The 15,035-nt window shown below is 38.4% G+C and overlaps 1 protein-coding gene across 1 annotated transcript in view; it reads left to right on the top strand.

The window, feature by feature from the left end:
• Positions 1–14,254, top strand: part of LOC137633221 (centrosomal protein of 192 kDa-like) — an 88,988-nt gene extending 74,734 nt beyond the window's left edge. Inside the window, exons 26-30 of the mRNA XM_068365390.1 lie at positions 4,167–4,362; positions 5,433–5,573; positions 7,534–7,790; positions 8,868–9,075; positions 13,235–14,254. Coding sequence (XP_068221491.1) covers positions 4,167–4,362; positions 5,433–5,573; positions 7,534–7,790; positions 8,868–9,075; positions 13,235–13,426 — 994 coding nt within the window. The 3' untranslated portion in view covers positions 13,427–14,254. The remainder of the gene's footprint in view (positions 1–4,166; positions 4,363–5,432; positions 5,574–7,533; positions 7,791–8,867; positions 9,076–13,234) is intronic.
• The last annotated feature ends 781 nt before the right edge of the window (positions 14,255–15,035 follow it).

The raw sequence follows: 15,035 nt of genomic DNA, 5'->3' as shown, positions 1-15,035 counted from the left end.
CAGCAGTGCCATGATATTGCGTTCGGCTCCGTCATGCATCCACCAGTGCGACCGGATTCAGCGAGTCAGACGTTGCCCACTCCGTTGCCGTTTCCTCATCAGTTTCGGATGAGGAACCCTCTGATGAGGACGTTGCTGAACAAGACGATCAACCCCCAGCCCTGCTATCCATCCAGAAGATGCTGAAGAAGGAACGCTGCCCAGTCAGGCTGTGGATTAGTCTGGTAGGGACACTGTCATCCGTGGATCAATTTGTGTCACTAGGAAGACTACACCTCCGTCCTCTTCTATACCATCTAGCTTTTCACTGGAAAAAGGACAAGACGCTAGAAGCGGTCTCGATCCCGGTTTCCGGAAAGATAAAGTCTTGTCTGACTTGGTGAAAGGACTATATCAACCTTAGAGAGGGTCTTCCCCTGACTGTTCAGACTCCCAACCACGTTCTCTTCTCGGACGCATCGGACGTAGGCTGGGGTGCGACATTAGATGGTAGGGAATGCTCGGGATTATGGAACTCGAGTCAAAGGACAATGCATTTCAACTGCAAGGAGCTACTGGCAGTACGTCTGACCTGGAAAAGCTTCAGGTCTCTCCTTCAAGGCAAAGTGGTGGAGGTGAACTCGGACAACACCACGGCTTTGGCGTACATCTCCAAGCAAGGAGGGACCTACTCTCTGACATTGTACGAGATCGCAAGGGACCTCCTCACCTGGTCAAAAGGTCTAGACATTTCACTAGTAACGAGGTTCATCCAAGGCAACTTGAATGTCATGGCAGATTGTCTCAGTCGGAAGGGACAAATAATTCCAACAGAATGGACCCTCCACAAGGATGTATGCAAGAGACTTTGGGCCACCTGGGGCCAGCCAACCATAGATCTCTTCGCAACCTCGATGACCAAGAGGCTCCCAATATTTTGCTCACCAATCCCGTACCCAGCAGCAGTTCATATAGATGCCTTTCTACTAGATTGGTCACATCTAGATCTATATGCATTCCCTCCGTTCAAGATTGTCAACAAGGTACTGCAGAAGTTCGCCTCTCACGAAGGGACAAGGTTGACGCTAGTTGCTTCCCTCTGGCCCGCGAGAGAATGGCTCACCGAGGTACTTCGATGGCTAGTAGACGTTCCCAGAACGCTTCCCCTAAGGGTGGACCTTCTACGTCAGCCACGCGTAAAGAAGGTACACCAAGGCCTCCACGCTCTTCGTCTGACTGCCTTCAGACTATCGAAAGACTCTCGAGAGCTAGAGGCTTTTCGAAGGAGGCAGCCAGAGCGATTGCTAGAGCAAGGAGAACATCCACCCTTAGAGTCTACCAATCGAAGTGGGAAATCTTCCGAAACTGGTGCAAGTCAGTATCCGTATCCTCGACCAGTACCTCTGTAACTCGAATAGCTGACTTTCTCTTATATCTGAGGAAAGAACGATCTCTTTCAGCTCCCACTATCAAGGGTTACAGAAGCATGTTGGCATCAGTCTTCCGTCACAGAGGCTTAGATCTTTCCAACAATAAAGATCTACAGGACCTCCTTAAGTCTTTTGAGACCACGAAGGAGCGTCGTTTGGTTACACCTGGTTGGAATTTAGACGTGGTACTAAGATTCCTTATGTCAGACAGGTTCGAACCGCTACAATCAGCCTCCCTGAAAGATCTCACCTTAAAGACTCTTTTCCTGATATGCTTAGCCACAGCTAAAAGAGTCAGTGAGATTCATGCCTTCAGCAAGAACATCGGATTCTCATCCGAAACGGCTACATGTTCTACAACTTGGTTTTCTAGCCAAACACGAGCTGCCTTCTCGGCCTTGACCAATATCGTTCGATATTCCAAACTTATCGTATGGTTGGAAATGAACTAGAAAGAGTCTTATGTCCTGTAAGAGCTCTTAAGTTCTATTTAAAAACCTTTACGAGGCCCGTCTGAAGCTTTATGGTGTTCAGTTAAGAATCCATCTTTGATGTCAAAGAATGCTTTATCCTATTTTATCAGACTGTTAATACGAGAAGCTCATTCCCATGTGAATGAGGAAGACCAAGCTTTGCTGAAGGTAAGGACACACGAAGTTAGAGCTGTCGCAACTTCCGTGGCCTTTAAACAAAATAGATCTCTGCAAAGTATAATCGACGCAACCTATTGGAAAAGCAAATCAGTGTTCGCGTCTTTTTATCTTAAGAATGTCCAGTCTCTTTACGAGAACTGCTACACTAGGACCATTCGTAGCAACGAGTGCAGTAGTGAGTGAGGGCTCAACCACTACAATTCCCTAATTCCATAACCTTTTTAATCTTTCTCTTGAAATGTTTTATTATTGTTTTTGGGTTGTCCGGAAGGCTAAGAAGCCTTTCGCATCCTACTTGATTTGGCGGGTGGTCAAAGTCATTTCTTGAGAAGCGCCTAGATTAGAGGTTTTGATGAGGTCCTGTTGTATGGGTTGCAACCCTTGATACTTCAGATCCTAGGGGTCGCTCAGCATCCTAAGAGGATCGCGAGGCTCCGTGAGGAAGACGTACTTAAAAAGGCAGAGTAATTGTTCAAGTCGACTTCCTTACCAGGTACTTATTTATTTTATGTTTGTTATTTTGAATAACTGCTAAAATGAAATACAAAATACTTAGCTCTTAATAATGTCAACATGTAATGCTGGTCTCTACCCACCCCCCTGGGTGTGAATCAGCTTATATGATCACCGGCTAAGTTTAATATTGAAAAATGTTATTTTTATTAATAAAATAAATTTTTGAATATACTTACCCGGTGATCATATATTAAAGGACCCTCCCTTCCTCCCCAATAGAGACCCAGTGGGCCGAGGAGAAAATTGGTTCTGTGTTGACATGGAGTACTTGAGTACCTGCTCGACAGATGGCGCTGTTGATGTACACCCCCACCTGTATAGCGATCGCTGGCGTATTTTGTCCTTAGGTTTTTCTGTCGGGCAGCAGAGCTGACAGCTTATATGATCACCGGGTAAGTATATTCAAAAATTTATTTTATTAATAAAAATAACATTTTACGATAACATTTAATTAGTAATTTGGAGCTATTATCTCTTTAAACATAGCTTTTATGCTGGCAGTATGTATTTATTGTGAAGGATTATAATTGGCTAAGTACATTTTGGAGTACCTGTAGTGTTCATCAGTGGCGAAGGTACAACCTATTTGTTAAATCTGTCAGTGGTGTTTTAGAAGACGATGGTGATTTATATAACCTTGTTGGGTATCAAGATGAAATAAAGTATTTTTAAATATTTAAGCTATATTTATATTACTTGATTTTATTCTATATGTAATTTGTTTACTATATTTATGACCTCACTAGTCCAAGTGCCTTGACTTTGACCTAAATTTTGTAACCCAATCCAATGTTAATACCTGCTATAGATTTCACTGCCATAGCCTGAAAGAAATAAACATAAAAACCCGACATTGTATCCCAATATGAGAACTTTAAAAGAAGTAGCCTTGCCCTATTATTATTATTATTATTACTTGCTAAGCTACAACCCTAGTTGGAAAAGCAGGATGCTATAAGCCCAGGGGCTCCAACAGGGAAAATAGCTCAGTGAGGAAAGGAAACTAAGTAAAATAAAATATTTTAAAAAGAACAAGATTAAAATAAATAACTTATATAAACTATAACAAACTTTAACAAACCAAGAGGAAGAGAAATAAGATATAATAGTGTGCCCGAGTGTACCCTCAAGCAAGAGAACTCTAACCAAAAAGACAGTGGAAGACCATGGTACAGAGGCTATGGCACTACCCAAGACTAGAGGACAATGGTTTGATTTTGGAGTGTCCTTCTCCTAGAAGAGCTGCTTACCATAGCTTATGAGTCTCTTCTACCCTTACCAAGAAGAAAGTGGCCACTGACCAATAACAGTGCAGTAACCATTTGAGTTAAGAAGAATTGTTTGGTAATCTCAGTGTCATCAGGTGTATGAGGAGAGAGGAGAATATGTAAAGAATAGGCCAGACTATTCAGTGTATGTGTGTAGGCAAAGGGAAAATGAACCGTAACCAGAGAGAAGGATCCAATGTAGTACTGTCTGGCCAATCAAAAGACCCCATAACTGTCTGAAAATAGGGCTTTGTCAGGTTGGGTTGTTCAAGTTTAGTGTGTTGTTCTCTCTCTAAGTTCACCGTTTTATATTTTCACAGGATCACGGAACACAATCCTTCAGTTGGTCAACCAGTGCAAGAACAAGATATTGCTTCACAAATGAGGCAAGCCATCTCCCAACAGTCGAACGTGTCCTGGGATGTCTTTCCTCAGGCAATAAATGTGTCTGTTTTGGATACTACACCTCATACATTTTTTGTGGTTAACTACTCAAATAAACAACAGATACTGGAGGTAATTTTTAACATTATTTGACATATGCCTTTGAAGTAACTAACTGAAGGACATTATTGTTATGAATTTGATAGTTTGGAATCTAAAATTCTCTGTCTCACAGATTGCCTACTATTGCATACTATTTCAATTTGCACCACGCTATAGATGAATGATTAATTATTAAAGCAAAAAGTCAAGAATACAGGAATTGTATATTTATTAAATTGATTTACTACAAACTGAGTTGCAATAAAGAAATATTATACTAAGGTTTAGGACAATAATGTAGGTTCATGTCTTTGAAGAATATTTAAGTTCCCTCCACATGCAATAATCATTTAGGTAGATAGTGCAGTAGTGCATTACTAGGGTAAATTTGCAGCTCCCATTCCACATCTAGTTGTTTTCAGTTTTCAGCCATCTACTATACCTGTGAACAAGCTTCCTCGTTTGTTTTCAAAACTGTAAATCTCTACTGTTAACCCCAGAAAGCTCGTTAATAGCCCGAATGTCATTTTCATTATCATCTTCTCTGTAATCAGCTAGCCTATAGATTTACCCCTGAACCAAGCATTAATTTTTTTTCATATTTGGAACTCTTCTTAAATGGTTAGCTACCACATGCACATCTATCTTCATAAGGGGAACTCTATAACAAATCCCATTCCTCACAAGGATTATTAACTTTGGCATGTGACAAATAGAATGAGGATCATGCTTGTCCAGCAATAAAAATCTTGGAGAACCCTCAGGCATTCAGAATTCCAGAACAAAACATCTCCCGTTAATCAGTATCAAATACCCTAAATCACCAAAAACCACTATTTGGACCACAGGTAGAACAATATTGTAGTCTGAAACAAGTAAACACAAGAGAGCAGGAAAGAAAAAGAAACTATAGTGTATCCAGTCTCAAATAATTGTTGTTAATCAACAGATCAACTCAAGGAAAGAAAAAATTTTCTTTTAGTTTCATGGTGGATGTCTGCATTTAACCAGCTTTGAGAAAGAAGCACTATGAACACAAGGTAGGTGTAAGCACCATGAATTTTATTACTAAAGTTCTATCTCTTATGCATCCCCCACAGGTTTCATCAACTTTGAAATGGTTAAGTGTTGATCCCCAAGAAGCGATGTTACCAGGCCTAAGTTCAGTTAAAGTCACTGCAAGACTTGCTCATTCTGTGATGCCAAAATCGATCGCCAGTCCAGTTATAGGAACATTGCAGGTTTGTTTACTTTTTAGGTGTTCTCTGGTAGGCGCTTACTACCTATGTTGTGCTTTCTGAACGTTACAAGTTTGACATGAATAATTTCTCTTTAGGGGTTATGTTATTATTCTATGTAGGTGATTACTACCTATAGTATATATACCTTCTGCAGGACACCCTGTAGGGAGTAGTGCCAATCAGTGCACCTCATTTGGTACACTGTAAGTAGGCTTTACTTGAGGGTTTCCGCGGCATTCTTACAGCCCAGAGCTGCACTTCGAAGGTTTATATATTGCTCATGAATGGCAGAGGAAAGGGATAGTGCACCCAAGCCCCATCTCCACCTCAGGGAGGTTCAGGCAATAGCTGCTGATGAGTCGGCAGGTCAACCTATAGGCTCCCCCAAACCTCCTTTCTTAGTTCACAAGGATGGTAAGGTTGCAGACACTACTAAAACTTTCAAGTTTGATTGGGTCTCGAACCCCAGCACAGAAGGTCGCTTGGCAGGGACGTTTCCAGTAGGCTACCACAACCCCTTCTACTCTACATCTGTTCTGACTTCCTTCCTCTCTTCTTGCTGTCCATCCTCTTAACATTTCCGTCAAAATGCAACTGCAACATTTTCCCACAGTTACACTTCAGTGCAGAATGGCCTTACAGGCCCCATCAGTTATATAGCCCAACTTACATCAATTAAATTCTATGGCACACTGCAGATAATACATAAAGTTATTTATAATATCCTTTTAATCCCATCTGCATTGCTTTGTGCATTTTATTTTCCCTTTGTCTCTTGATCCTTCCTACTTAGCTGTTATACATCTTAATTTATACCTCCTGACTCTCATTTCAACTTGCTTTAGAGCAAGTTATTTGGGTGATCCTTCTGGGATTGGCTGATCTTGTCAAAGTAATTTGAAATTATTATGTTTTCCAAGATTTTACCTAATTCCATTAATTAGTAAGTGTAGCAATGTGCAAGTATGTACTATTTATTGCCAGATTACAAGAATGCCCATTTTCCATGAGTTTGGAAGACATGGCGTTTCATTTTGTGTGGGTTCAATACAGAGCATTGTTCTCAAAGTTTTATACCAGTGGGGATCTGTGTAATGAATGATCTTCCTAGTTGTTAATTTTGAATTTTTAGATAATCACCACAATCCTGGAATTTTTACCAGTGATGATAATACCAATTGTGAATATTTATGATAGAAGTGATTTTAAAAACTTGGTGCTATTGAAGTTTCAAGCAGATTTTTTTTTCTAATTGTTTCATATATCTTCATTAAACATTGTTATATGTTACATTTATTTTAATGAAAAGAAAATAAGTTTTTTTTTTTTATTAGTGCTTCATATGAATCTAGTTACAGAAATTTACCATTTGCTATTAATAATTCAGAGATAGCATGGTGAACAGATTCATCCATAGTAAGACTCAAGTTTTTAGTAATTTGAATATTTCTACTTGAATCATTTAAAAGATCTGATTTCATTTTTGAATACCTTTTAATGAATAATTCTATTTCTTTTTTTTTCAGTTATATATTTCTGTAACTTTGCAAGTAATGCCTTTTTTTTAATATGGAAGTATTCACTCATTTATTTTTGTAAGAAATGTGGGTTATTAATGTCGTTTAAGAATATGTGATTTTTAGTCTTGCAAATTATTTTGTATCTTTAGCCCATTTTTATTGAGGGATAATTTTGTCCCATATATAAACAGGGATATTTGATATTACTATATTTCTTTAAAACAAAATAGTTGAGGATATTTTTTATATAGAAATTAGGAGTGGGTTTAAAAACCAAGAAAATTTATTTGAAATACTGAATAGATTTCACCTATTGTTTTTTTTCATTCTTTTCTTCATATATTTCATTATTTAATGATACAAAACATAAGATTTTTGGGTTTTAAGAGTGATAACAGCAATTATTAAAAAAATTAATCATCTTTATTTCCATCTGTTAGGTCATGTGCGAGCATGAGAGTCGTTGTGCTACCATCACCATTATGCCAGATACCAGTAGTTCCTCATCAACTTCTGGGCTTACTGCCTCATCGCCATCACTTCTTGTGACTCCTCCAACTCCAAATGAAAGGCAGCTCATCACTACACCAAGAGCACCACCATCACAAACACACATGGCAAGCGTCAACTCCGCAGTTAATAAGTATACCAATAGGAGAGGAGATATGAAAATATCATCAGGTGCAAAGCCAAATAGGTAAGGTTATAGTACTTAGATTAGTCAATACTTTTTTTTTTTTTTCTAAAGTTGAGGCTTAACCCCGATACTTCCAGTTTGTATATGACTCGTGTATTTTAAAGTTGTAATTGTTCTTGATATATTTTAGAATGGTTGTTTGATTTGTATTTATTTCATTTGTTATTTCTCTACTATCCCTGTTTTCAAATAACTCGTGTATATCATTATTTTTTGTGTTTGATCATATGAATGAGTGATGTGTAGTGTAAATGTGCGTTTATGAATGCAGTATCACAAATTTTATTTATATGATCAAATGAGTTATGCTTATATATTTTGAGAGAGTTGTCAGCATTTTCTTTCCATTTACTAATAAGGTTTATCGTTATATTTACGTAAATTGATTGATTCTTTTTTATCGTTATTACATATACTTCGTATTCCTATTAAAAATTGAAGATTTGGATATAATAAATAAGATATAAGAAATAAAAAATTTACATATAGAGAGTATTCTGGAATCTTGTGCTGTGATTGCCTAAAATTTAATGCAGCAAAAATTCTCTCTTCATCTATTGCCCTGGGTAACTGATTAATAGTCAAATCTGTTATGAGAATACTGAGCACATATTTACAGAACTATTTGAAATCCTCTACATATTAAAATTTTTATTATTCCACATTTCATCAGCTGTTTCTGTCTTTTTGGTACATTTTTTCTCAGTGTATGGGGTGTGATATTGATTAATCTTTTCATTCTCTTGAGGGTTAATACTCTGAGTAATAGTGGTTATACCAGACTTTAAGTTTAAATGAAGTGCAGTAGCTCAGACAATTAATGGACTGGCTATTATGATATAACTAGTTCACCCTCGTTGGGGATAGTGCCATTAGTGCAACATTACTAGAATGTTTTGTAGCCTCTTACTTAAATCATTCCCCCTTGCTATCCAGTGTTTGTGAAATTTTATTACTAGGTGAAGCTGTTTAGGGTAATATTTACCAATGTCTGCTTCAATTCCAAAAGTAAATTTTATTATTTTTTGATGAGAAATTTCCATTCTTTGTATTAATGGTGATGGAATTTCTCATCAGAATGGTTACTGAAACCACCGGCATTTCAACACTACCTAAAGCATCTACCCATGGGAGTAATGACAACCTGCAGTCAGACAGGAAGGAGGTCACAGAGAAGTGTCTTGTTGAAGTTACGACCAACAGTGTAGAGTATCCAGACACCGCGAAATCCAAAGAAAGCTTTCTCAAGATCAAACTTAGGAATATGGACTCTGTTGTTCATCCTGTAAGTATTTTAATACTTCATTTTTAAGTTTAAAACTTATGCTGCCCATTCTTAAGTATTTTATATAATTTGTTTCTTATTGAGAGGATTTATATCACTAAGAGAATAAGAAGTTTTGGAAAGAAGTGAAGAGAGTAAGGAAGTGTGGCTCGAGAATTGAAGAGACAGTGAAAGATGGAAATGGAAGGTTGTTAAAAGGAGAGGCAAGGAAAAGGTGGGTGGAATATTTTGAAAGTTTACTGAATGTTGAGGAAAATAGGGAGGCAGATAATTACTGTAGCAGGTGTTGAGGTGCCAGTGATGGGAGATGAGAATGAGAAAGATATTACACCAGAGGAAGTGAGGAGAGCACTAGGTGAAACGAGAGTAGGAAAAGCACCTGGTATAGATGGTGTGAGAAGAACCGAGATGTTAAAGGAAGGTGTGACAGTACTTGAATGGTTGGTGAGATTGTTTAATATGTGTTTTATGTTGTCAATGGTACCAGTAGACTGGGTGTATGCGTGTATTGTACCATTATATAAGGGTAAGGGAGATGTGCAAGTGTTGTAATTCAAGGGGTATTAGCTTGTTGAGTGTGTTTGGTAGAGTAATAATTAATGGGATTAAGGATAAAACAGAGAATGCAATCTTAGAAGTACAGGGTGGATTTAGAAGAGGTAGGGGATGTATGAATCAGATTTTTACAGTTAGGCAGATATGCGAGAAATATTTAGCAAAAGGCAAGGAGTTGTATGTTGCATTTATAGATCTGGAGAAAATGTATGATAGAGTTGATAAGGATGTAATGTGGAATGTACTGTACATGCATACATATACCAAGGCACTTCCCCCAATTTTGGGGGTAGCCGACATCAACAATGAAACAAAACAAAAAAGGGACCTCTACTCTCTATGTTCCTCCCAGCCTAACAAGGGACTCAACCGAGTTCAGCTGGTACTGCTAGGGTGCCACAGCCCACCCTCCCACATTATCCACCACAGATGAAGCTTCATAATGCTGAGTACCCTACTGCTGCTACCTCCGCGGTCATCTAAGGCATCGGAGAAAGCAGCAGGGCCTACCGGAACTGCGTCAAAATCGCTCGCCATTCATTCCTATTTCTAGCACGCTCTCTTGCCTCTCTCACATCTATCCTCCTATCACCCAGAGCTTTCTTCACTCCATCCATCCACCCAAACCTTGGCCTTCCTCTTGTACTTCTCCCATCAACTCTTGCATTCATCACCTTCTTTAGCAGACAGCCATTTTCCATTCTCTCAACATGGCCAAACCACCTCAACACATTCATATCCACTCTAGCCGCTAACTCATTAATTACACCCGTTCTCACCCTCACCACTTAGTTCCTAACCCTATCTACTCAAGATACACCAGCCATACTCCTTAGACACTTCATCTCAAACACATTCAATTTCTGTCTCTCCGTCACTTTCATTCCCCACAACTCCGATCCATACATCACAGTTGGTACAATCACTTTCTCATATAGAACTCTTTTTACGTTCATGCCCAACCCTCTATTTTTTATTACTCCCTTAACTTCCCCCAACACTTTGCAACCTTCATTCACTCTCTGACATACATCTGCTTCCACTCCACCATTTGCTGCAACAACAGACCCCAAGTACTTAAACTGATCCACTTCCTCAAGTAACTCTCCATTCAACATGACATTCAACCTTGCACCACCTTCCCTTCTCGTACATCTCATTAACTTACACTTACCCACATTAACTCTCAACGTCCTTCTCTCACACACTCTTCCAAATTCTGTCACTAATCGGCCAAGCTTCTCTTCTGTGTCTGCAACCAGTACAGTATCATCTGCAAACAACAACTGATTTACCTCCCATTCATGGTCATTCTCATCTATCAGTTTTAATCCTCGTCCAAGCACTCGAGCATTCACCTCTCTCACTACTCCATCAACATACAAGTTAAACAACCACGGTGACATCACACATCCCTGTCTCAGCCCCACTCTCACCGGAAACCAATCACTCACTTCATTTCCTATCCTAACACATGCTTTACTACCTTTGTAGAAACTTTTCACTGCTTGCAACAACTTTCCACCAACTCCATATAACCTCATCACATTCCACATTGCTTCCCTATCAACTCTATCATACGTTTTCTCCAGATCCATAAACGCAACATACACCTCCTTACCTTTTGCTAAATATTTCTCGCATATCTGCCTTACTGGAAAAAAAAATGTGATAAGGCTATATGGAATTGGTGGAAGGTTGTTGCAAGCAGTGAAGAGTTTCTACAAAGGTAGGAAAGCATGTGTTAGTGTAGGAAATGAAGGAAGCGAGTGGTTTCCAGTGAGAGTGGGGCTGAGACAGGGATGTGTGATGTCACCATGATGTTTCAACCTGTTTGTTGATGGAGTGGTGAGAGAGGTGAATGCTCGAGTGCTTGGTCGAGGATTGATACCGATAGACGAAAGTGATCATGAATGGGAGGTCAATCAGTTGTTTGCGGATGATACTGTACTGGTTGCGGACGCAGAAGAGAAGCTTGATCAATTAGTGACAGAATTTGAAAGGGTATATGCGTGAAGGAAGTTGAGAGTTAATGTGGGTAAGAGTAAGGTTATGAGATGTATGAGAAGAGAAGGTGGTGCGAAGTTGAATGTCATGTTAAATGGAGAGTTACTTGAGGAGGTGGATCAGTTCAAGTACTTAGGGTCTGTTGTTGCAGCAAATGGTGGAGCGGAAGCAGATGTATGTCAGAGAGTGAATGAAGGATGCAAAGTGTGGGTGGCAGTGAAGGGATTGGTAAAGAATAGAGGGTTAAGCATGAATGTAAAGAGAGTTCTGCATGAGAAAGTGTTTGTACCATCTGTGATGTATGGATCGGAGTTGTGGGGAATGAAAATGACGGAGAGAGAGAAATTGAATGTGTTTGAGATGAAGTGTCTAAGGAGTATGGCTGGTGTATCTCAATTAGATAGAGTTAGGAATGAAGTACTGAGGATGTGAACGTGTGTACGAAATGATTTAGCAGCTACAATGGATATGAATGTGTTGAGGTGGTTTGGCCATGTTGAGAGAATGGAAAATGGCTGTCTGCTAAAGAAGGTGATGAATGCAAGAGTTGATGGAAGAAGTACAAGAGGAAGGCCAAGGTTTGGGTGGATGGATGGAGTGAAGAAAGCTCTGGGTGATATGAGGATAGATGTGAGAGAGGCAAGAGACCGTGCTAGAAATAGGAATGAATGGCGAGTGATTTTGACGCAGTTCCGGTAGGCCCTGCTGCTTCCTCCGGTTGCCGTGTTGACCGCTGAGGTAGCAGTAGTAGGGGATTCAGTGTATGAAACTTCATCTGTGGTGGATGATGGGGGAGGGTGGGCTGTGGCACCCTTGCAGTATCAGTCAAACTCAGCTGAATCCCTCGTCAAGCTGGGAGGAGCGGTGAGAGGTAAGGTCCCCTTTTGTTTATATGTTTGATGTCGACTATCCCCCAAAAATTGGGGGAAGTGCCTTCGTAAATAGACTGAGTATTTTTTTTTAAATTAAGATATTTAGATTCAAATTCAAGTTACTGCTTTTGTATATTTTTTTTATTTAAACAAAATAGTTTTACAACTATATTACAGATCAATTGATTTTATGTAGCCTTTTATGTTTCCACAAATTACGACCCTTTAATTTAGGAAAACCGCCTGGTTCCACCACTAGGCAGTGGTGCACAGTTAAATCTCCTTAAGGTTTGGGTATCAACTAGTACCACATATTATGTTCTTTGAACCGGATTGAGGCAGGCTGGAATGGTTAGTATTAAATTAATTCCACAATGAAAAGTAACTTTACTTCACATATCAATTTATCTGGAACTTTGCTTTAATAGAGACCAAATATCTGCACACACATTATGACCAATACATGTCTTTCTCCTCACAAGATAGGACTACAGGGAGAGTAATTTATTTGAAACCCAACCCTGGATGTTCTTGTGAAGAGATTGCATGCTTTTGATGTGTGTGTGCCTTTTTCCACTGAATACAGTAGTGGTTGAAGACATGATCCTCAATTAAAAGAAAAGAAAAAACACACAACTGGGGTATTGCTGCATTAAGCATCATTTTAAGTGTTACATTTACATCAATCATTAATTGTTCCCGTTGATTTTGTGCAATTATTTCAGATAAAAGCCAAGATATCTAATCTTCCTTTTATGGTCCGTCATCACGAGTTTGAAATACAACCTGGACACTATGTCGGTGTCCCAGTATACTTCAGGCCAGATAAACCTGGTCATTTTACAGGACAACTAAAGTTAACTGTGGTTAGAACAAACAAAGTTCTAACAGTACAACTCTCTGGGAAAGCTGTCTAGTTACACCTGAAATTTTCCAAGGGTATTTGAGATGGATTGATGAATAAACCCCTATACGACATTGTACTTGGGTTTGTTAAGTTTTGTTAAGTATAACTTTGATGTTAAAATTTTGTTTATTACACAATCTGATTGACAGTTAAAGTAAAACTATGCATCTTTGCAATGATTGTTATTTGATTTAAAAACTTCCCACACTTAATGCCATATTTAAATTTATGATATACAAACTTCAAGTGATATTTAATCCATGTTGCTTGTGTCTCATAAGTAGTTTTTTAAAACATCTGTGATATATTCTGTACTATTATATATTATATTATTGGAGACTGAATTAACAATTTAGCTTTTGTATTTGTAGTGGTTATTATATTTTAGTTAACATTTAGACATATAGCCCTTCATAGACTATTCTGAGCCATTGCATCTCCCCATGATTTTCTTTTCATTGAAGAATTTCAGAATTTTCTTTTGAGCTAAAATTGAAGTGCTGGAAAAAATTTTATTGAAGAAGAAGCTTCTTTTCCATGGTGCTTAAGTAGTGTAAGTTTTCTATTTCCAGTAGTTCTGTTATATATATCTTTTGAATTTTACTGTATAAATTCATAAACTTAGTTTTCTATTTCCAGTAGTTCTGTTATATATATCTTTTGAATTTTACTGTATAAATTCATAAACTTTTCATGTCCTCTATTTATTACCTTGTAACAACTTTCATCATGTAAACAATATATAGGCAACTCACAATTCTGGACATTCCATGCATAAAAATTAAGGTCTTTCATGTAATACTGTTATTTTTATACTAGTAAATGTACTTAATGATAATTCTTTTTTAATAGAGGAAACCCAATATATTTTTAGACATCCAACAGACCTACCTCTAAATTTATTGCTAACAGAAATAATAGTTGTAATAGTGTGATGAATTAAACTAAGTTTATAGTATAGTAAAATGATATTTTAATTATAAAATAAATTTTTGAATATACTTACCCGGTGAATATATAATAGCTGCTACTCAGCGGCTCGACAGAAAACACACTCAAAAACTCGCGAGCGATCGCTATGAAGGTTGCGGGTGTGACCACCAGCGCCAACTATCGGCCAGATACCACTCTTGCATGTAAACAAACCCTTCAATTCTTCTCGTCCCACTGCGTCTCTATTGGGGAGGAAGGGAGGGCCTTTAATTTATATATTCACCGGGTAAGTATATTCAAAAATTTATTTTATAATTAAAATATAATTTTTAAATATTAAACTTAGCCGGTGAATATATAATAGCTGATTCACACCCAAGGCGGTGGGTAGAGACCAGAGTTAATTAAGTTTACAGCGTATAAGCTAAGAGTTTTTGACAGTTATTAATATAACAAAACCAAAATATATAGGTACCTGGTAAGGAAGTTGACTTAGACGATTACTCTGCCTTGTAAGTCTGTCTTCCTCACGAAGCCCAGCGATCCTCTTAGGATGCTGAAAGACTCCCAGGAGCTGAAGTATAAAGGGTTGCAACCCATACTAACAGGACCTCATCAAACCCCTAATCTGGGCGCTCTCAAGAAATGACTTTAACCACCCGCCAAATCAACAAGGACATCCCAAA

The sequence above is a fragment of the Palaemon carinicauda genome, chromosome 42, assembly GCF_036898095.1.
Source record: "Palaemon carinicauda isolate YSFRI2023 chromosome 42, ASM3689809v2, whole genome shotgun sequence".
NCBI classification, from domain to species: Eukaryota; Metazoa; Arthropoda; class Malacostraca; order Decapoda; family Palaemonidae; genus Palaemon; species Palaemon carinicauda.
The sequence above is the reverse complement of the archived record's forward strand: the minus strand, read 5'-3'. Positions and strand labels throughout refer to the sequence as shown.